We start from the raw sequence: 23,573 nt of genomic DNA on the forward strand, positions 1-23,573 counted from the left end.
AAACCAAAGCCCCAACTCCAAGCTCGGGAAGCAGGCATGCATGGGCGATGTGTGCAAATTAGTATGAAGACGAGAAAGAACAAAACTACAATGAAATGAAGTGCAACAAGCTGGCTGCTCTGAATGTACCCTTAGGCCTCTGCTCCAGCAACAGCTACCAATTTTCTTTGTACAAAAAAAAGTCAATTTGTTATTTTTTTCCCCAAAGCAAACTTCCTCAGTTTAACTTGTTATAAAATGAGTCATATAAAGAAACTTTATATGTGTGAGGTATATTCCACTTCTGTGAAAACATTACAAACCAAACATTTTTTTCTCAGTTTATTTAAGATGCTTTTGTTGCAAACTGAGCTAAGGAGAGAAAACCTCTTATGTGAGAAGTATTATGCAGTGTGTGTGAGAGAGATAATAACACCTTGTAATTCATTACAGCTGTGTTGTATTTACATAAAAGAAGGCTTAGCTGTGTAGGAATTTGCTGATTAATTTATTTTTAATGGGAGTGAAGTATACCTAGGACCAAAATAAACTTTACTGTGTGTATCTTGCTGCTCCTGGAATAGATGGAAAAAGTAATGGTAGATATTTTGGCACAAAGCTACATACATTAATTCATATTCAAAATACTCACTTAAACATTAACCCCCACTCCTGAACCCAGGACTGTCTTGTCATCCGGCAATGCCATGGGAGTACAATACTGCCAGCCAACCTTAGTGGAGGCCTGGGATGCACCGGTACAAAGCTGTCATGCATCAGATACACAGTTTACAGTCTAGAATTGTTGAAGTCTTACTTCTAAGCCATGGGACCATGTGGAGCCCAGGGGACCCTGACCTCAGCATGTTTAAATACCATTGGTTTTGTTATTGGCTACTCAAATATTGGTACCTCTCAGTGAATTGAGTGTCAAGTTCTAGATCCATATTAATATTCTGTGGCCCCAGAAAATGACGCATGGCTGTTGAGCTGCAAATGGAGGCAAAAGAGAAATGAACCATGAGAGTGATATCTTGGCTGTCAGTGTACAGTTGCAGTCAACAGAGGACGGTAAGATACTGGTGACGTGGACTGGTTGTACACAGATGAGTGACAGGAGGAACCAGCTGGGGAAAGACCAAGGGAAGAAGGCTTAGAGTCTAGGGAATGGTGGTGGGACAATGATGAGTGGTCAGAGGGAGACTAGTGGGAAGAGGAGGGGTTGGAAGCTGAGAAGGTAACAGGGCTTAGTGAGCAGGGAGGGTCTGTGGCAGAGAGAAGTCTAGAATCAGAGGCAGAGGCTGAAGCAAGAGGAGGGAGGCGGGAGGCAAAGATGAACCAAGCTGGTGAAGAGTCATAGGTGTCTCCCCCTCCTGCTGACAAGATCCCCTCTTTTCTCCCAGAACCAGAAGAGGCATGAAAAGGGCAGAGGAAAGGTTAGCTGCCTGCAGGCGTAGTCTCTGATTGCTTGGGGAAATCCCTGGAGAGAAGGGGTCTTAAGACGGCTGTGAGGAGGTGGGGACTTTTAGTCTCAGCAACTAATTTTCATTAATTTACTCCATAATTTTAATGGAGCAAGACCACTGGGAATGCCTGCTCTGCTCATTATTCCTGACACTCAACCAAGTCTGTAGAGATCATGTATTTGCTAACAACAACAATTTATATGTCACCCATCTGACAGTTGCCCCAGCCAAGAGAGTTAACTCCAACTTTGAACAGTGTGATTACTGATTGGTAGGCTCCTGTGACAATTGGGTTGCAAGAAACACTGCACAGATTGTTAATTTGTCTCACATATTTACAGTGGGCCCAAGACAGCACACAGTCCGACAGTGAGCCATCTAATATTTGGAACCCTACAGCTACCAATAATTTTGGGGTTGACAGGGATAGGTCTTTCAGCCATCAAATGCCTGAGTAAACTGAAATGCTTCACAATTCTTCCTAAAGTTAATAATGAAGGAAATTGATAGATCTCACTAGGGAAGACATTCTACAAATGGGGAGCTGCCACCAAAAAGGCCCTCTCACGGGTAATCACCAACAGGGTCTCCCCTGCTAAGTATAGGAGCCAAGATGGCTGGTGTTGGGTCCCAAGCCATTTAGGGCTTTATCTGCTCATACTAATAATACCATGAATTTGGCATGGTAGCTCACTAGTAGTCAGTGCACTGCTCTAAAGACAATGATTCCATTGGGCTGTCCCAACCTGCCTGCCACATTCTGCACTAGCTGAAACCTCCATACAGTGGTACCTTGGGTTACAGACGCTTCAGGTTACAGACGCTTCAGGTTACAGACTCCAGTAACCCAGAAATAGTACCTTGGGTTAAGAACTTTGCTTCAGGATGAGAACAGAAATTTTGCAGTGGCGGTGCAGCAGCAGCAGGAGGCCCCATTAGCTAAAGTGGTGCTTCAGGTTAAGAACAGTTTCAGGTTAAGAACGGACCTCCGGAACGAATTAAGTTCTTAACCCGAGGTACCACTGTACTGTCTTCAAGGGTAGCCCCACGTAGAGCACATTATAGTCTGGGTAGGAGGTCACCAAAGCCTGGACCACTGAAGCAGGCTATCACAATCCAGGATTGGCCATAGCTGATGAACCAACCCAAGCTGGGCTAGACTCCTAGCCACAGAAGCCACTTGAGACTCCTGTGACAGGTTGGAATCCAGAAGTAGTGATGGACTACAAACCTGTTCTTTCAGGGGGAGTGCTGTGCCTAATTCCCAGACCCACAGACCTCATTGTCAGGATTCAGCCTCAGTTTATTGACCCCCATCCAGCCATCACAGCCTCTCCTGCTTGTCATGGAATGGGGGAGAGGAGAGAGAGAACTGCATGTCATCAGCATACTGATGGCACCAGGCTCCAAATCCCTGGGAGACAGTTCTCAACATTTTCATATACATAATGGACATAATGGACCCTTGCAGGACCCCACAGCTCAAAAGCCATGGGGCCAAGCAACAGTAGGTAGCAACTCAGCAGGTAGGAGTAAAACTACTATAATGTAGTGCTTCCAGTTTCCACCTCCCTGAGTCCCTCCAGAAGGTCACTATGGTCAATAATGTCAAAAGGTTCCTGAGTGGTCAAGAAGGGTCACAGTCCCCTTTTCTCCCAAGAAAGGTCATCAGTCAGGGCAACCAAGGCTGCATTGGTGGCAAAATCAGGCCTGAAAGTTGAATATATCTAGATAACCTATTTTCTCCAGGTGTACCTGCTTCTGTCAGCCACCACCCACTGGATCCAGAAGGGAATATTAGAGACAGGCTAGATCCAGGGAGGACCACACTTTTGAGGCAAATGCATGTTGTCCTTCTCCCTTACCAAGAGTGCTTTAGCACAAGGCTCTGATGGCCTGGACAGGGGTTTGGGGTTGAAAAGGCTGGGCCCTTCATAACCAAGTGGGGGATTTGAACTTTAGTCTTTCCAGCTTGAGTCCAACACACTGACCGTAGGTGGTTCTGCAACACCTGGGGGCAAATCCTAGCATAGTCATGAATTTGCTTAGATATCTAGATAAGGCTCTATGATTTAATCTCATTAGAATAGAGGAAGAGGTTCACTGTGAAGGCATGTAAAATGGAGATCATGAAACAGCTGGCACATTAAGAGCGCTATATGCATCATACCTCCTCCTGTGCAAACAATTGCAATCTATAACTGAAAGGTGTCTGTTGCAACATGTCTTTGAAGCAAGCCTGTTCCATTTCCTACAGCAGTCAGTGGACAGTACACTCAACTGTGCTCCCATGTCTGTTCACTTTAGACGAATGTTTCCTTTTAAGTTTAGGGTTCCAATATGAGTATATGTAGTTAAGTTTTCCCCTCAAACGTTTATTGTTATTTAGAAGATTTCTATCCCACTGTTTGGCTACAAAAATGTTTTCTCTTGTGATAAAATAGCCTCAAAGCTTCCTGGAACGGGAATTGGTTGGGGGGAAGGTTGATGTCGCAATTACTACCGAGAAGGTAGTTGAAAAATAAATAGTCACTGCATGCTTGCCAAGATGACAGGCAGATACTAATTTCACACAGCAGCACTTTTCAAAATGAATCAGAGGGTGTGACTAAGTTTTTGTTTAGAAAGTTCCAGTAGAAAGGGCTTTATCATAACCGGAAACCATATCAATAGATTAATTTCTTTGGGCGTTTTTTGTACTTTGAATTTGATGGTGCTGTACAGTCTTTCTGTGCTTGGTTTCAACAACCCTGCAAAGTAGGCTATTGTAGGGATTTGATATAGGTCCAACATTAGAAAAGACATCCCATATAGTTAGCCACCATGTACTTCCTCCTAATTTTTAATCACATAATTTTTATCACATAGAATCATAGGGACCCCAAGGGTCATCTAGTCCAAACCCCTACAATGCAGGAATCATAGCTAAACTTGGTCAAGACCACCCCAAGAGGATCACTGCAGAGCAGTGACTGCAGGGCAGTAGATAATACTGCCTATTATTTCTAATTACTATTATTATCCTCATTAATACTGTTTTCGAATGTGCCACCAGGGCTGTAACTATACACACCCAGATGTTTGCAAAAATGTCTAACAATATGTTGTGAGCAGTGCGTATCTCCTTCACGGCTGGGACTCTCTTCCTCTCATTAGGGATTTTGCAATATTTTAATATTGCAACTCACAACTGCATGCATATCTATTTATCTAGCATCAATTCAATGGGGAAGCTCCAAGCTGCTACATTGGTGTATGCTTGCTTGCTTGCTTTCTCTTTCTCTCTGCCTTCATCTCTTCTTATACCTGCCAGACTCACAAGCAAAGCCAGGATCTACTTACTCTCCAAGCCTGCTTCCATCAATTACTCAATTACCTTCATTAGGGCAGTGTTCTTAAACTTTGGGTCCTTGGCTTATGTTGGACCACATCTCTCATAAACTCCACCCAGTTTAACCAGTGATGGTTGATGGGAGTTGTAGTCCCAACAACATCTGGGGACCTAAGGTTGTTGAACACTGGATAGGGGAAAATGGCCCTAGGAAGAAGACAGAGTTATTGCTATGCTCTCCCGCTGTACCTTCGTCCCTGACACTGTTGCTGTGTTGAAGTGAGCAGGGCTGGATCTGACCTCTCCTCTTGCTTGCAGCATGGCAACAAAGCTCTCCACATCACCCTACCCTGCAGCCCTTCCTTCTTACTGCCTCTATCTCCCCTTGGGTGAAGAGCAAGGCTGATTCAGCTCACAAGCTTGGCCTCAAGCCAAGAGAAAAATGGAAGAAAGGGTTAAGTTCTCTGATCCAGCACCACAACCCCAACAATATTGCACCCCCATTACCACCACACTAGTGGGACTATTATCATCATCATTATAGCAGTGGAGGAATCTAATCATAGATCTCCAAATTTCATGTCTCGTTTGACCATAAGCTAGGTGGACTTGGAAGGCTTAGAAATTAAAATGATGTTTCCCCTAACAAAAGCCATCCTGACCAAAGTAGCACCTGGCAAACATGCCTCTAGATATGGCTTCCCTTTTTTAGGCTAGGTCATATCACCAGGACACCATTAGTAATTCTGCAGCTCCAGCCCCCTTTATGATGAGTACAGTGCCTGTGGTGGCAACAAAGGAGGAGAAAGAGGCAGAAGCTTGTGCTCAGAAGCAGTATTTAAATGTGATGGTCTTCCAAATTCATGTAGAAGAGGGCTATCAATAGCTACTAGTCATGATGGATCTGCTCTGCTTCCATAGCAATGCTTCTGTGTACCAGTTGCCTGAACCCACAGGAGTGGAGAGTGCTCTTCTGGTTGAATCCAGCTTGTGGGCTTCCCACAGGCATCTGCTGGGCCACTAGGAGAAGATGATGATGGATGAGATGGCCAATTGGCTTGATGCAGCAGGCTCATCTCATGTTCTTATTAAAATGAATGCAAACTGCTAAAGCAAATCAGTGTCTGGGGTCCAAAGAGCTTATTGAGTGAAGGGAAGACACGTCAGCCCTGCCTCCCTGCTGCCCAGATTTCTACCCCCACTGAAACCATTGCATCACATCCCAGAGTGTTGTTGGCCTTTAGGAGTAGCTTTGGGGGAAAGCGGGACAAAGGACAAAGGAGGAAGCAGGAAAACAGAAAACTTTGTAAGCCAAAGTACACTTGGGTTACTCTGATTCCAGACGTCACCGTTGAAAAATGAACATTTCTACATGTGTAACAATCGGCAATCACACACCACCATATTTTTGTAATGCCCACAGTTCAGAAACATTGATAAAAATGCAATAGTTTTAAGTAGCTACATGTCAGTTCTAACTGTCAGCAGCAAGGATTAATTGCTGCTCTCGTATCCAAAGGCAATATGCTTTGCAAACCTTAAAATTAGGTTGTTATTATTAAGAAAATGTATCTGGAATATTAGTTAAAGACTAGAAAATACTTCAAATAGGTTTTATTCTCCAACTTGATGCTGTCTGGATATTTTGAACTATAATTCACATTGTCTCTGACAATTAGCTATACTGGCTGGGGTTGATTGGAGATGTAGTCCAAAACGTCTGGAGGGTACCAAACTGGAGAAGGATGCAATAAACACACACACACACACACACACACACACACACACACACACACAAATGGAATTCAGCCATGGCTGATCCTTAGGAAATGATCCAGTCAAAAAAAGTATAGTAAAGTTCCATTTACTTCAATAGGAAATATACAAGCATACATTCAACTCTCTCATTGAAACCAATGCAACTTCACAGTGTATATTCTGCCCTTCCTTTTTTGTATTTCTATTTCTATTATTACTATTATTAAATTTTATATACCGCCCTGTACCTGTAGATCTCAGGGCAGTTCACAACATAAACGTTTGTTACTAAGTAAGGAACACTGAATATCCTCAGGGGCAATGCTTGCTCTTATGGGCATTTTCATATAATGCATAATGTATGCTATTTATATATCAATATTGTTAGCCCATGAGAACGGTATGATGTAACAATGAACAAATACAAATTGATCAAGGCTGGCCCTACCATTAGGCAGAGAGAGGCAACTGCCTCAGGCAGAAGGTGCTGTAGAGTAGCAATGGCAGCCCTCTGGCTGTTTCTCTTAAGCCCACCAAATGTTCCCTCTTCTTAGCTGGAGGATGCCACTCATGGCCTCCACTGGGACCCCTAAACTGGCCTGCTGCCTCAGATACAGTGCAGGAGGCTATACCATTGTCAGTGCAGAAATAAGATTCAGTTGCCAGTTCAATGAGCTTCTGTACATTAAATGGGGAGCAGCACCATTTTGGCCTTTGCCTCAGGCAACAAAATGTCTTGGGCTGACCCTGAAAGTGATAGCAGAAGCTACTTATGCATCCCCACCACCACCACATTATCAACATTGTTTAGACATATTAATTGCTTGTTACCTAAAATGTTTTCAAGAAGCTTACATTTTTTAAAATACACATAAATACATAATATCATTTAAACGTCATATCAAACTTTAATTTTCAAGCGAACACCTACAATTCCTTTTTTAAAAAACACCACACACAGCCCGTAACAGCTGCAGGAAGTTTTAGCAGCACACTAGCACCAGAACAAAATCGACTCAGACTGTCAAAAGCTGAGGAAAAGCTAAGTCTTTACTAACATCAAAAATGTGCCAGTGAAGGAGCCAGACAGACCTCACTGGGAAGAGCATTCCAGAGACAAGGAGCCACAGCCAAAAAGACCCTAACTCAACATCACCCTCCAAGTTTCCCTCAGAATAAGTTCCAGAGGAAAGCTTCAGATGAAATAACCTAGAAATAGTCAGAATGCTGACTACACTTGTCCTAAATCTAAAAACCATGGTTATTAAAACATTGTGAAAAAATAAGTTTGCCTAATACTTTTCTGGTGCACTTCAAAGAAAATATGTGCTCTGGAGACCCTAAACAACCACTGCCCTGCCCTGAATTACAGCAATTTGCAGAATTTATTGCACAGGTGTGCACCCATTAACACCAAAAGAAAAAAAGAATACTAATGTACACTAAAGAATGCACTATCATCTTCCTTCCTATTTCGAGCCTGGCTCAGTGTTACTACATTCTTTTTTCATTTGTGTATAGTTATTATAGTCACATAAATCCACACTGACCTTAGAACAGGTCCCAGCATTCCTCTTTCCTCTCGAGGCATGAGAACTGCCTGAACAGGTTTCAGGGTTTTGACTGCAACAGAGAAATTTGTTCACGGTTAGTCAGGGCGGGAACTTATTTGAGTCTCACTGCTTGAGGAAGCGTACCTAAAAGCAGCTACTGCAGAAAAGATGGGGAAATCCTTCTTGACATTTCCATGAGGAAGGCAACATTGAAACAGGCCCAGAACACCAAAATTTCCAGCAACAACTACTTCTTCCTTCAGCAGACAAACTGGAACAACCGGAGAAGTTTCCTTCTTCCTGGAAGGAATGGATGTTTAGAAGAGGCTGAGGAGGACAAAGGATACGGATCCTCAGGAGCTAGAGAGTCGTCGTGAGCTACGTTGTCGAAGAACCCAACAAAAACCAAACAGCAAACAGGAGGACTCCTGACTGAAAAAGCAGCAGAATTTTTCTCAAGCGGGGCAACTCTTGAGTACTAGCATGTTTGGCTACCCAACAGCAGAGGCAATGAGCTGGCTCCACAGGGGCTATGGGAGCTCCCAAGGGACCACAGGGCAACTGAAAAGCCGTTTGGATGATCTGAAAAAGCCCTGGAGGGTGGAAATCACCCCTTCAATGCTGCAGCATAGCGAGACAGCCAGGCTGGCTGTGGATGCCTTTCTGGAACAGGGAGAAGGTGGCTACCGGCAAGCCATTACTAAGGAAAAGGAGCTGCCATTTCTTTCCACGTTAGATATGGATTACATGAGCCAACATAGTCAAAGCATCACAGGGTCTCCAATTAAAAGACGAGAGGCAGGGCTGACGAGAGAAGACAGTGGTGACGGGGCTTCCCTCCTCTCTGGAGTCACATCTGGGACATACTTCCCATTTATGTCAGACATTGATCCCCCAGATCTGGAGCTCGGTTGGCCAGAGGTTCCCACAGTCTCATCATTTGGCCAAACAGAAGTTACTTTGTATTTCCAAAGGGACAAGACACACAATGTAAAGGAATTACTTCGGTCTCTGATAGGCAAGGCCAAGACAGTAAGTAGAGCATTTGATATATAATCCAAAAGGGGAAGATGGGGCTGATCATTGGGGTTCTGGTGTTGCACTGGAATTACAGTGGTACCTCGGGTTAAGTACGTAATTCGTTCCAGAGGTCCGTTCTTAACCTGAAACTGTTCTTAACCTGAAGCACCACTTTAGCTAATGGGGCCTCCTGCTGCTGCCGTGCCGCCGGAGCACGATTTCTGTTCTCATCCTGAAGCAAAGTTCTTAACCCGAAGTACTATTTCTGGGTTAGCGGAGTCTGTAAACTGAAGCATATGTAACCTGAAGCGTATGTAACCTGAGGTACCACTGTACTTATATGTTTGCAAGGCTAGTCCTACCATTAGGAAGAGTAGGTTGACTGCCTCAAGTGAGCAGTTCCCCCTCCTGTTCCCTCTGAGCCCCATTTCTGTACTTTTCTGTTGGCAAACAAAGCTGCATGTGCCCTACAGTCTGTCCCAGGTGTGGTGTTGTACACCATCCTGTTCCTAATATTGTAGTAAAATGCAGCTGCCTTCTGCATGTGGAGTAAGAGTGGGGTGCCCTTTTGTCCTCCATCTCTGGCAGAAAACTGTCTTTGGCCAGTCCTGGTAGTTTGCTCCCATTTTTATGATATCCTACTTAGAATTTTTGGGTTATAGCCAACACCACTGCTCTGCTCACGCAGCAGATTTCAACTTCCACATCTGAACTTCTCCCTCCTTTCATGTGCCCAGCAGTCTCCCACACAGCACCTCTACTCCAGATGGTTGGGATTTTGGTTTGGATTTGGACAGCATTGGATACAATTATTTATGTATTATGTCAACTCCGTGTGTGTTTATGTGTGTGTTAGAATTTTAGCCTTGTATGAGTTTTTTTATCTGATGGGTTACATGACAGGCTTTGACGCTCGATTGCTCAGTATTGTAGTGGGAAGTATGTCATATTTAGCTATTGCAGAAGTGGCCAATCTATATTTTCAACACCATTATAAGAATTCTGGGGGAAGAATAATATTTTGCCGCACACCTTTAGAAATTATTAGATGCACTTTTATTATTCTTTAGTATAAAGTCATCATTGCAGCCTAGGAGCAAGAACTTCGCCATCATGGAACAGATGGGTGTATGCATGGCCCAGGTATTACGTGCAAAACTCAAAAACAGAAGCAACATTAAACCGTAAATAATCTCTCTCAGCTTCTGAAAATGTTTTCCCTAAAGCATGAAATGGTAGAGAAAATGGTTATCATACAATCATTAAATTTGGTGTGGTCTCCAAGGACCAAATAAAATGGCTTCCCGGAGCATACCTGGCCCTGCAGTCTCCTCTTGGCCATCCCTAAACTGTAGCCCAACAGAATCTCAAGACAGGAGAGTTCTTTGGGATGAGTCAGTCAAGAAATGTATGTGGAAAATGTTATAACACAGTCCATGTGGCTTTTCTAGGAAAGAACCATGAATAGGATGCCAGGTTCCTGCTAGTTCCTTTTCTAGGATATTTCCTCAAAACATGCCTCCATGGTAGTTTTTCCTCTTCAATGTAAAATGTTTGATGTTTATTCTCTCAAAGGAGTAATTGCAAAGTGTTTGTGCATGTGTGTGCTATGTCAAGATGTCTACAGGGCTTGCTCTGGTAACTGCTGAAAGTACTTAACAGAGCTTGCAACACATCTGTGAATAGATTTGTCTTCTAAATACATTTACATGTAGATCTGTTATTCATTTGAATAGAATTAATTTCCATTTAATCGTCTATGACATTCACGCCAAACACTACCACTTTAACAGTCATGGTTTCCCCCAAAGAATCCTAAAAACTGTTGTTTGTTAAAAGCACTGAGAGTTGTGAGGAGGCGCTAAACAAATCACAACTCCCATGATTCTCCGGAGGAATATAACAATCCATACAGTCACAGCAGGCGCTGTAAGTCTCCAGTGTGGTTTGGCTTCACCCCCAAAGGCGCACTCCTCCATTGTCTCAGATGCCAACAATAATAAGAACCGACAAGAGCTGTGTGACTGTATTGCCTGAGGAAGAGGTGGCAAGGACACATGACGGGTGGCAGGATTAAGTGCACTCCCAGTTTGTACAAATACTTAGTGCTAATCGACATTTATGGTTGAGATCAGTTAATTCAGCTGCTTACTGGAATGTTGTAATATTGGTGTCATTACAAAACCCCTACAGAAATAGGAGTGTGACACTGAAATTAAGCTCATTAGTTGGCAGGGCTGCCAGATCTATGGATGCTAAAGAACTGAATAGAAGAGAGGAAATGTCACTATCATTGTGGTGGGAAAGAGACACCTTGAGAAACTAATATTTCTATTCAATTCTTATAGCAGCTTTGCATATCACAGATTAAGACTGTGCATGTGTTGTACACTTTTGCATTTGAAGCATCTGAGACAGGACAGTTCTGAGGGTCGCTTACAAACCCATGATTACAAATGCATGTATGCACATGCGCACACGCATGCATATATAATCCACATATCACTTGTTCTAAGCCACTCATTCATTTTATTTGTATGCCATTTTTCCATACACAAAAACATGCTCAAAGCACTTACAACAAAGGAATGGGAAGGCATTTCAAACACTACAAAAACAATTTCAAAATAACATAGAAAAACAATAACATACAAGAAACACATTCCAAAACTGTAAATATAACTAAATGCAAAAAATATGTGAAGATCACTTGTGCTCTAGCTAGCTCAGCTGGTTAGAAAATGGTGCTGATAACATCAAGGCTGCAGGTTTTATCCCCATATGGGACAGCTGCATTACAGGGGGTTGGACTAGACTAGATGATCCTAGGGGTCCCTTCCAACTCTACAATTCTAAGATTCTATGATACTTAAACAACATGCAGTAGCCAAAAGCAAATATAACAAGGGAGTTAGACAATGGGCCTTTTCAGCTCATACTCCTCCTTCACTGCTGTAACTCCTGTGTGCACGCTATCATTGAGCTATGGTCAATCTCCTAATATTTAACTCAATAGACTCCTAATATCTCCCAATCTCCTAATATTTAACTCAATTAACTTAATATTTAATACTCATGGTGAAACAGAAATATGTAAAGCATACTGTTGCCAGGTTAAGGCATTTTTAATTCCCTCAGGCACTATATATAAAATGGATGATTTCGCTCATGGTAAAAGATGTTATATTTGAAACACTGTAATTGAGACTTCCATTATCCTCCCTGAATTTGTTTTAAAGTTGTGGTTAATTTGTGGGGTGGTTTTTATTTAAGGAGTTGTTGTTGGCTCCACCCCCACCCTGGTATTTCATTAAGTAATTGCATTTTATTGTAATTTACTATTAGAACCAGTCTGGGATATATTTGCATGAAAGGCAGCATACAAATACTTTAGATTAATACATCTATTTGATATGAGAAGAACTTCAAAGTACAGGATTCCCTTCAGGTCCTGGCCTGCCAAACTGAGTTATGAAACTCCCTCCACAATTAAGCCTTGGGGCATTTCCAGATTGCCACCATTTTGTGGGCGGGATTCAATTGCATACTGACAAATTCAGATTGCACACCAAACCCGCTTGCAAAACAAACAAGCCCTGAACTTTCTGCTATAAGGAGTGTTGAGGAAATGCACTGAAAACTGTAGAGAAACAATTGCTTAATGTGGCTGCTATGTGGCTGCATTGTATACTGCTATGTGTTGGGATACCAGAGTTTTGTGGGTGCAAGGCAGCCATAATTCTTATAATAAATAAAAGTTAGAATCAAGATTTGATTAAACTGTGCCAAACATGGAAATTCCTGGGTGTAGCTTCCAACTCTACAATTCTTATTCTGTGATTCTAATGCAGCCAAGATAGCAGTAATGCTGGTTAGTAGATAAGGTGATCTGGGAACAGAAATATGACCTGTTGTGATGGGGATGACCTCTACCTGAAGCACCAGGCTTGTAGCTCCTGGCCTAGCATTACACCTGGCTATTCAGGCAGCTGCTGTGGCTAGGAGTGCCTTTGCTCAAGCTGAGAAGGCAGATCTAGCCACAGTGACACATGCCTCAGTCATATCACCACAATGTGTTCTACATGGGGCTTCCCTTGAAGTGTGTCTGGAAATTACACTTAGTCAAAATGCTTTCTAATGCTCACTGTTTGGATAATACATAAATCCCAGGATTATCTGAAAGACTGGTGCTGCAGTGGAATTTTATTGCAAACAACAACACTGCTAAGTCAAATCTAGAAAGAAAGAAAAAACCCCCACCATGAATGAACAGCAGAGAGAACACTAAGATGTACCTATTTGTCAGCGGTATTGCATAGGCTCTCCATAAAAAGTGAGTGACCAAAGGACCGATATTCCATACAAAAGAGGTAGTGTGGGAGCAGCCTAGGATAGAGGGCCAGAAGAATCTCACTTTGTCTGTCTCACTTTATCTGCAAAGTACTCTTGCTCTTCCATTTCCCCAAAGGAAACTAAATCACTTAGATACTGGAACTCATTGCTATGTTTTGAAAATAATTTTTAATAGTACAGATCTACTGCTGGTATTTTTTAACATGTCTCCTATCACTTTCACCCCCATCTGTGCAGGTGATTGCGATTATGATGGATCTATTCACAGATATGGAGATCCTCAGTGACCTGATGGAGGCATCAAGCAGACGGCGTGTTCCGGTTTACCTGATCCTTGATGAAAAGAACTTGAGGCACTTTGCAGAAATGTGCAATAAAATGGAACTCACTATGGATGACTTCCCAGTACGTTTCTAGTTAGTTTTGCTAGTATAGTACTACTAAGTTAAAACAACCTGTGAGAAAATATATGGACATTAAAGGGGGAAGACAGTTATATGCCTGTCATTATAGTGCTGTGAGAGGGGGTAGGGGCTAGAGACCTCTAACAATTCTTAGCATCCTCACCAGACCTAAACCCCAGGCTTTTTTGGAAGGCATAACAGTTAAACTTGTATAACACCAATATCAGTTTGCAGTTTTGCTATACTGTCATTTAAAAAAGAAAATTGAATTTTGATCCCTGCCTCCTTACAATGTAGGTGAAGAAGTACAATGTGTTGCTGAATGTTTGTTCAGCTGGATGACAGACAGAAAAGCAAACAGGACAAGTACAGCCTTTAAAGCAGAGGTTGTGCTTTGGCAGAGGAGGCTTCACATGTCATTTCTACCACTCAGGAGCAGCTGAACACCCCAAGAGCAGAGACAGTGACAATTATCAGGGCTAAGTCACAAAGGCACATACCATGCATCAGGCTCAGTGACACACTGTGAGGTCTTCACCCAAATATTTCCATCCATCCATTTTGGGTGAAACCAGATAGGATGGCAACAGAAACATTTGTTTATATGCCTTGATCACATATAAAGACGGATTTATGGAAAGCTCGTGCTTGAAGCACATGGGGCCAGAGAGTGAATCACACACACACACATCCCTTTTCTTCCATCTATGCTCATTTCTGGTATGGTACCTCAACTGAAAAGAAAACTGCCTGAGGGAGCAATACAATTGAAAATATTTTAAATACAATTGGGGCAAACATGAATTTAAACTTATGGGCCTGCTGGTGTCATGTCTAATTGTACCCTTTGTCTTCTGAAACTATGTTCTTCTTCAAAGCACTTTCTTCAGGAATTAAAATACAAGTTCTGCCTTGGTGGATCAGACCAAGTTCATCCAGTTCAACAGCATTATGGACCAGCTGCGTATTTCTGCATTGCAGGGGGTTGGACTAGATGATCCTCAGGGTCCCTTCCAACTCTACAGTTCTATGATTCTATGATTCTATTTCCATTTTCTAATAATCAAATAGCCTGCTTGTCTACATTATTTAACCTATACTATATTTGTCAATATGAGCCTGATCCATCACTCTTAATAACCATTCTGTATCATAGAGGTTTTTCTTTTCTGCCACTTTTGAGTTACTGCAATTTTGGCTGTTCGAACGTATTGCACATTTATTGATAAAGAGTTATGTCTACAGCCACTATAGTTTTCAAATATTTAAACAGGATTTGAAAGGAGTCAAATGACAGAGGCCCCACAACCGTTTTCCAGTATTTTATAATTTTAGAGTATTTTGCCTCAAAACCTGAAGCAAAACAGCTCCTGGTCTTTCATATCTGCAGCAGTTATTATATTTTGAGATATATATTTAAACTGCAACTATGCATCCTCACCTGGGATTAAACCCCAATGAACTCACTGAGCCCTACTTCCAAGTTGATATTTACTGTATATAATTGTGCTGTTAATCTTCATGGGGTAAGGAAACATGTACATGGGATTTTTAAAAGAAACATTCCCTTAAATCCAAACACACTGTTGATGTAGATATATATATTGCAATGGCAAATTCCAAGTTTCATATTAATCTATACACATTGCATACATATTTAAGTTCAGCACAGAAAAGACGGGACATTTGTCTTTGCTCCCCTTTGATCTCTACTGTGCCTTGTTCCCATTTCAGAATATGCGCATACGCTGTGTGAGTGGAGACACATACTACAGCAAAGCTGGCAAGAAGCTTACAGGACAAGCACTTGAGAAATTTGTGTTGATAGATGGCGAAGAAGTCCTTGCAGGGACCTACAGGTGAGATATCATGAACAATGCATGTAAGATATGGCCACCTCTTTCTTTAGGACCAGTGCTATTTTAGGCCCTGTGAATAGCATTGATATGCTTGCTACTTCGTTCATGCAATTTGGCAGTGGGGTATATGAGAACCAAAACACAGCCAATCCTTTGAAATTCACACTTCTCAGAATTTTGCAGGGCAGTTCTTCCACAGAAATAGATTGTGTTGAGAGTATGACTGACCCAGACATTGTGGTTGAACATGGACCTCCCTAATCTTCTTCCAAGTAAACAGAGATAATGTGAAACTGACACAAACATTTATATAAAAGAGATAAGTTTCACAAGTTGACTGTCCACTCATTGATCTTGTCCCTTTCCTTGCTGATGCCATAGCATCTGTATTTCATCATCAGTAAGTGCAGCTTCCTTTTTATCTGCATGCCTCAATTACCCTGCCACACATGCCAATCCCTTGGCTTTGCCTTCAGGAGGAAACAGCCCTGTCTTGTTTTAACTGCAGCCAAGAGGACTTCCTTGACTGATACAACTCACTCCTTTCCACCCAGACAGATTCATCAACACTTTAATAGCTGCCTTTCCCTTGCCCTCTCATTTTAACTTACAGGAAGCCTGGGAACCCAGTGGAATGTTCCCATATCATGAAGCCATCTCAAAGAACTACAATGCATGCATTCCAAAATGGCATTTTTTTTCGTAATGGCTTTTAATAGGAAGGGATACTTGGGTGTGGAAGTTTATAATAACTTGGCAGTCAGACTTGTTAATTGTCAAGGGCATTTAGGAACAGGGTAACTTATTGCACAAGCACAAGACACCATTGATGCATGATTAAAACCCCACCCACTGGATTCTTGTGTTGCTGGGATTAGTTGCACTTCAACTATTCTACTCAGAATCCATTTACCCATTTCCAATTTCAAATAAACCAGACAAAATGGGACAAGTCTCCTGTACCTTTAATATTATGTAGAAGAGGATGTTTTAGCAATTGCAGCTTGTCATCTAGAGCTGAAAACCTACAACTCCTGAAATCCCTTCTTCTACATCATTATTAAGGGTCCAGAAGTTCCACCCTCCAATGCCACTCTTTTGGGGCTCTTGGTTCACTAACCCTCCTCCTTGCATTTCAATGATCCCCAGTTAGAAGAGGGAGCAACTGATGCTACTAATCTATTCCTGCCTCGCATCAGGTCCTGGATTCACTACCCCATGGGTAGGCAAACTAAGGCCCGGGTGCCAGATCCGGCCCAACTGTCTTCTAAATCCAGTCCAGGAATCAGCGTGTTTTTACATGAGTAGACTGTATGCTTTTATTTAAAACACATCTCTGGGTTATTTGTGGGGCATAGGAATTTGTTCATCCACCCCCCCAAAAAATAGTCCAGTCCCCCCACCACAAGGCCTGAGGGACAGTGGACCGGCCCCTGCTAAAAAAGTTTGCTGACCCCTGCACTACCCCTCACCCCAACAATACTTGTGGGATTATTCACATGTTGTCCTTCCTTTGTTTGCCCACAATGCCAGGCCAGTGGGAAATCTCTAAAAGAAACGGTTTCTTTATAAAAAGTTATGGGAAATGGCTAACAAAAAAATTAAAAATGTATAATACAACAGTAAATAAGAACAAAAATAAGAGCATGATAAAATAAACTGTAAATCACAGCAGAACACTGTTAACTAATGCAATTCAGCAGCAGGAAACAACCAACGGGAACAGTGAACCAAAAAACTCAAGAGTCCCAAACTCAGAATCTGAAAGATAATTAGAGCGGAGATGGAGTGAGCTTCTCTGACAGGGTGCTGCCATTGTAAGAATGCCATATCGTAAGCTGATGATTTCCACTGTAACCCCAATGGCACACAGACCTGGAGCAAACCTTTTGGATGAAGATGGAGGTCAAGCCTCCCTAGACACCTTGTCCTCTAAACGAAATTTTAAACCAATATATATGGAGATTAGCTCCACTAACTCATCTTGAGCAGAAAGTGCTTTACACATGTTCAGGAACACCCATTACTTTTTCATATCCCAGAGCTGGCCCTTAATATTGAAAATAAAGTCCAGGGCTAAACCCCTGTAAAGGATTATTCACATTCTGCAGCAAACACCCCATTTTTGCTTCGATTTCTATTTCTGAACAGTCACCTCTGTAACATGTGCTGCCAACACAGCACCACCTGGAGTTGCCAAGTGGTAGGGCCAATGATATTTCCTTACACTGTAGACTGGGGAGCAAATCAAAGACAAATCTAGGGAATACTGGTGTGGATGGAATGGCCCGCAAGGTCTTTTTCTCTGACATACTGAGTATATGACAACAACAAACAAACCTACCAGCTTTCCCCCCATATCTGTTACTAGGATCTTATAACAACCATGAAATATAATAGCTTGGCATATTCAGGTAATAGCTTCAATTATTGCCCAACAAACCTAATGCTTGTGAACTCATCCTGAATCACTGCTCCTTAAACTGCTCCACCCATTATTTTCATGCACTGATATAATACTGATGTGTTCAGCTAACTATACTGTCCAATGCATTTCCATAGTATCCAAATAGATAACTATTTGAAAACAGAGTTATTTGGTATGTTGATGATTCACAGGGTCTCTGAATCCTTTCCTTTTCAGTTTTACGTGGCTGTGCAGTCACGTCCACACTGGCCTGGTGACACACTTCAAAGGAAAAATTGTTGAGGACTTTGACAGAGAGTTCCGATGCATATATGCCGAGTCTAGATCTGTGAACAAACTCAGCATCCCCAAAGCTGAAAAATCCACAACCTCTCCCCACAGATTGTTGCAGAAACTTGAGCCAGTTTCTAAGCGTATTCAAATGAATGAGAGCGAGACCACAAGCCCCTCAACTAGCCTCTCAAATTCAAGCGTGGTAAGCATAAGGAGATCACCATATCTAGACCTGACAACTTCTAATGCACACTGTGAAATTAAAGAATGGACTCCCGGTGAAACAAGAATGAATGTTTCAGGCTTCCTGGGACTTAATGACTTGAAATACCAGCCCAGGGAGCTGCTGGACTCTAGCTGCAGTGCATCAGCTAAATTAAATGATGCACCTAATCTACTAAGACTTAAGACATCTTTGCTGTCAACATCTTCACCAATACTAAGCAACAACACAAGAAATGGGCACGATTTGAAGCTTCTGCCTGAGAGTATAGGAATGAAAGTCAACAAAAAGTTCCCTTATACTGTTCAAGCTATGGAAGATGTAAACAAAATACAGAAGGATGAAAAACCAGCAACTCATGCCTACAGCAGACTAGATCTCAGTAACAAGCCTACTAAATCAGTACATTTTGAGCCGAAGACCACGGATTCTAGTTCCTATTGCTCCTCTGATGATGTGCCAACGAAAAACAGCAGCAAAATACACAGGGATGAAAAAAGAATGACTCTTGGTCACAGTAAATTGGATCTCATTACCAACTATAACAAGTCAAAACCAAAGCTAGTTCACAGTCGATTTGAGATGTAATTTTGTATTATCATTTTAGCAAAAACATATGACCTGATTCAAATGGTTAATTATATCTGTAATAATACAAAAATATGGAAGTCCCAAATCTCCCATTCATAGTTGGGTGTATCAGACTTAGTTTTAAAAAACAAAAAACCTGAATAGTCTTAAAAAGGAGCCAGAAATATAAACCCATAGCTATGTGACAGCTATAGGACGAACTCTTGATATTGTAGGGTGATAGAATTAATGTATTTTTCGCTCTATAAGATGCACCAGACCATAAGACGCACCTAGTTTTTGGAGGAGGAAAACAAGAAAAAAATATTCTGAATCTCAGAAGCCAGAACAGCAAGAGGGATCGCTGTGCAGTGAAAGCAGAAATCCCTCTTGCTGTTCTGGCTTCTGGGATAGCTGCGCAGCCTGCATTCGCTCCATAAGACGCACACACATTTCCCCTTACTTTTTAGGAGGGAAAAAGTGAGTCTTATAGAGCAAAAAATACGGTAATATAAAGGATGGCATATTCTGAAAGCTGGAAAAATGGTTAATCTGTACTTCTGCACCATTGCATAAGTAATGACTCCTGAAATAATGGGTGGGGTTGACTAAATCTCTCATTTGTAGAAGTTAAGAGTATTGAATCATGACTAGGAAGTCTCTTTGGTGTGATTCATTGGGGATCTTGAACCAACTGCTATCTCTCAGCAAAATGTAGGGTTGTTGTAAGGGTAAGTGAGGGAGTAGAGTGGACCTGTATGTCATCCCAAGCTCAGTGGAGGAAAACAGGATAAAAATGTAATCAATCCATAAAAAAGTAACATGAGGCCCACAAACCACCCACTTTAAAATACTGGTAGAGAGACTTCAGTGCAGCTTGTTAGTGGAATCAGAAGAACTCTCTAGTCAGAGCTGCGAGAAATCATTGCTACCAAGAGGAAGAGTTCACAGAGGTAAAAGTTGTAAAGATCAGCAGAAGCCAAAGTAAAAGCTATGCTCCCACGTACTCCCAGTTGTTACTTGCCCACTTCTCTTTCCTTCTCCCCCAGAAATATCAGAGTCAGGGCTGACCCATGCATGAGGCAAGGTGATCAGGCAGCAGGATCCACAGGGGCAGAATATCTGGCCTCCAATTAATGCACTGCCCACTGCTGCCGCCACAGTAGCAGCAACAGCTACGGTGCACTCTGTGGAGGCTGGAACTGCTACCTCTGCAGCACCCTCTTAGTGAATAGAAGGTGCTCCTGGTCTCCTCCCACTCATTTTCAATATAGGTCTTCATTCCCTTCTTCCCAATGTAGGTCTTCACTCAACCATTCTTCCATGGTGGCAAGGAGGCGCCATTTTGAGGTTTGCCTCAAGTGCCAAAATGTTTTGGGCCAGCCCTGCATAAAGCTATTAATTCTAATGGAGGAAGCAGCAGATAATATGAAAAATGCTTAGTGGTAGGGGGATTAGTCATATGAAATTATGCAAAGCTACTGTATAAATCCCAGTGCCTTGTCAGTCATAGGTTTTGCTCCTGTAAAAATAAATAAATCTGCTCTTGCAGGAAGAAAACACCAAGAATACATTGGTTTGCTTTGATTGTATCTCTGAAAAATAGCCTGTGAACCCTGTGATGAAAGATAGCATGGGAAGGGCTATAATTATTGACTCTTTGTGTTTAATAAACACTTTTGTGTTGCACAAGTTGGGCCTCTGAGTACTGAGCACTGGTGTCACATATACAAGAAGCCTTTCCAAAGTTTGATGCAGATGCCTGGAAATGTCCTGAACAGCAGCCTATACAACCAGAATTCTGAATTCCTTGAGACTGTGCTCTGTGTGTGTGTGTGTGTGTGTGTGTGTGTGTTTAATTACATGAACACATGTTGTATGTATCCCAAATAGGTGGTCAACCAGATTTTAATAAAGGGTTTACACAATCCTAGAATACCTCATTCCACCTGAGTCAATGGAACAGAATTAGGTCACAGTCCAAAGTTACGCACTTGGAAGTTCCACTGATTTCAGTGGGAGGATTAATTGCATGCTTACCAATCTGAAATCAGTGACACACATTTAGCTTTGACTAACTTGAACCCTTACTTAGTAGAGAGAAGCAGGCTGTCACCACCGATGCCTGTTATTTCTCAAAATCAAGACTGGATGTGCTGCTTGAGAGCTGCACTAGTTCAGCAAAGTTTTCTGGGCTTGATGGGAGAGATTTTTGGGAGGGTGCAACAGCAGAGGAGTGGAGCAGCCATGATTTTCTGCCTGTACAGCAGCACACTGTGCATTCACCTTTAAATGATAATTTAAATATGGTTTAAAGTGATGTGCAAACTGGGCCATCACTAGAGTAGGAGCTACTAGAGTAGGATAAAGGCTTATGTATGGGATAATTTTCCTTACAGTTTTCAAATGTTCCAACTGTCACAGTCTCATACTGAGCAACAACATGCAGAGCTCAATGGAATGGGAGACCAGTGAACCAGAAGAGTCTCAACGGTTTACTTGCCTGTAGGCAGGGTCATCGTCCAAAGTCAGGTCCAGTCCTAGGGTCAGGTGAACAGCAATCCATGTGGTCAAATGGTCCAGGGGCCAGGGAATCCAATGATCAAGGATCAAGGTGAACAGGAGCAGCAAAGTAGGGCCAGGCACTACTGACTGCAGCTGGATGCTCTGCTTAAGAAGGCTGAAGCCAGCTGTTTCTCACCAGTGCCTTCTCCTCTGTATCCTTGAAAGCTGATCAGCTGCAAGTGGAGTCACTCCACCTTCTCCCCTTTCAGGCTGTTCAGCAGGCAAAGCTGACTCCTGGCCCATGATACCAGTAACTTCTCTGCTGCTTAATCTTCTGGCTTGAAAACAGATGCTGAAACAGCCAGATGTTTCTCCCTTTGAAGTCGAGGCTTTGCTACTGGGCTGCTGCTAGCAGATGCAGGAGGCTCTGGGGAAGCAAAGGTGCTACAGTTCTCAGGTGTTCCAACTTTTAGACATCAGAAATAATGCTAACGAATTAACATCTAGTGCATTGTGCCCCTGCAAGAACCACTAGATTATAGGGACTGGGTGTCTTACTGAGTGCAACACCACCCTCACTGCCCCATCCCAATCCCTTTGGCCCTGATGGGTTTGGCAACACACACACCATTCCCAATTTTTGGCTTATTCTCAGATTGGGAAAACCCGGATTTACAAGTGAGAATGTGTGAGATAGGGGCTGAGTGGGGAGGGCATCATGAGGGCATTGCTAAATTAACAGAGACATAAGCAACCTTAAATTCCCATTAAACTCCAGTGTGGACAACCTCTCAGAGAACATTGAGTTGCAACCACTCTAGGACAACAAAGTCCCTCACCACTCCTTTTAAGGCAGACCTCTGGTCTTCTGCCTACTACACAGACCAAACAATATGATGCTTAATGTCCTACTTTCCAGTGCTATTTTTCTAGAGAAAGAGGTGCCAGAACTCACCAGGAACACCTCCTTCGTTCTCTTATAATGGCAATGACACCCATCTGAGATGTGCCGGAACTGAGTTCCAGCAAGTTCTGGCTGAAAAAAAGCCTTGCTTCTTTCCATTACCCAACATTGAGAGAAAGCCTTTTCAGCACCAAGTGGCACTGGGAAAGGGTCATGGCCTCTGGCAACCTGAAGGCAGGTGGTAATCAGAGACACTGAAAAGTGATTCATCTGGATTGGGGAATTTCCAGGTTTGAACTGCAGCCTCTCCTGTGGGGTGGAGATGGGAGCTGCTACAGAAATCGATGGGAGTAGAAAGGATTTTAGCATAACTGCGATTGGTCAGCAGCACTGAAAAATAAAATATATAACAACAGGAAGTGTCGGCTTTTTCAAACCTAGATCTTACTTCATGTGGTAAAAACAATTCCGGGGCTTGTAAACATTTAAAGGAACAATCCCTACCAGTACAAACGAAGTCCATTATTTCCACAACTACAGGTTGTAGGGGTTGAAAGAGCGGCTAACAGCCCTGGAGTGCAACCCATTACTATTATTGCGGGGCTAGACTGATGAGGATGCCCAACAAAAAAATAAATCCCTCACAGGAAGTTCCCATCAAATTGCAACGAAGACCGACCTCCTTACATTTCCCCCTCGCGCCCTCTTGGCGCCCGAATCCAGCGCTCATTTGCATACTGCAGTGTTTTTTCCACATAAAATTAAAACTTGGAACTTTCTTTTTTTACTGGGGATGTGGGACACGTTAATGCCCAGTCACAAACACGGGGGGAACCCAGGACTTCTCCGCTGTTTTCTTCGAGTTACTGAGGAGGCGAGGAACCCAAACTCCAAAGTCACCCCCCGGGATGCGGCCTCCGTACGTACGACGTGCTTCTGCGTCTGTG

General features: G+C 42.6%; 1 protein-coding gene and 1 long non-coding RNA gene across 2 annotated transcripts in view; one reads left to right on the top strand and one right to left on the bottom strand.

Annotated features, from left to right (window-relative positions):
* LOC310848085 overlaps nucleotides 1-23,559 on the bottom strand; it is a 28,840-nt gene extending 5,281 nt beyond the window's left edge. Inside the window, exons 1-3 of the long non-coding RNA XR_014566145.1 lie at nucleotides 23,314-23,559; nucleotides 21,721-22,149; nucleotides 8,085-8,157 (exon numbers count right to left, since the gene is read on the bottom strand). This is a non-coding gene — a long non-coding RNA (uncharacterized lncRNA). The remainder of the gene's footprint in view (nucleotides 1-8,084; nucleotides 8,158-21,720; nucleotides 22,150-23,313) is intronic.
* Nucleotides 8,177-20,909, top strand: FAM83C (family with sequence similarity 83 member C). The gene is made up of 5 exons (XM_083746551.1): nucleotides 8,177-9,119; nucleotides 13,698-13,865; nucleotides 15,599-15,723; nucleotides 18,368-19,454; nucleotides 19,713-20,909. Exons 1-4 carry the CDS (start codon nucleotides 8,571-8,573, stop codon nucleotides 19,233-19,235), a joined length of 1,710 nt encoding a protein of 569 aa, XP_083602677.1. The 5' UTR covers nucleotides 8,177-8,570; the 3' UTR covers nucleotides 19,236-19,454; nucleotides 19,713-20,909.
* Nucleotides 23,560-23,573: the final 14 nt, after the last annotated feature.

Source organism: Podarcis gaigeae, assembly GCF_964106915.1.
Source record: "Podarcis gaigeae genome assembly, chromosome: 6".
Lineage (NCBI taxonomy): Eukaryota > Metazoa > Chordata > Lepidosauria > Squamata > Lacertidae > Podarcis > Podarcis gaigeae.

Bases quoted from the DNA above. Each gene is read 5' to 3' on its own strand.
- FAM83C (XM_083746551.1), top strand. From the start codon at position 8,571: ATGTTTGGCTACCCAACAGCAGAGGCAATGAGCTGGCTCCACAGGGGC. The intron at 9,120-13,697 runs GTAAGTAGAGCA...CCATCTGTGCAG, and splicing joins TGATAGGCAAGGCCAAGACA to GTGATTGCGATTATGATGGA. The intron at 15,724-18,367 runs GTGAGATATCAT...TTTCCTTTTCAG, and splicing joins GTCCTTGCAGGGACCTACAG to TTTTACGTGGCTGTGCAGTC.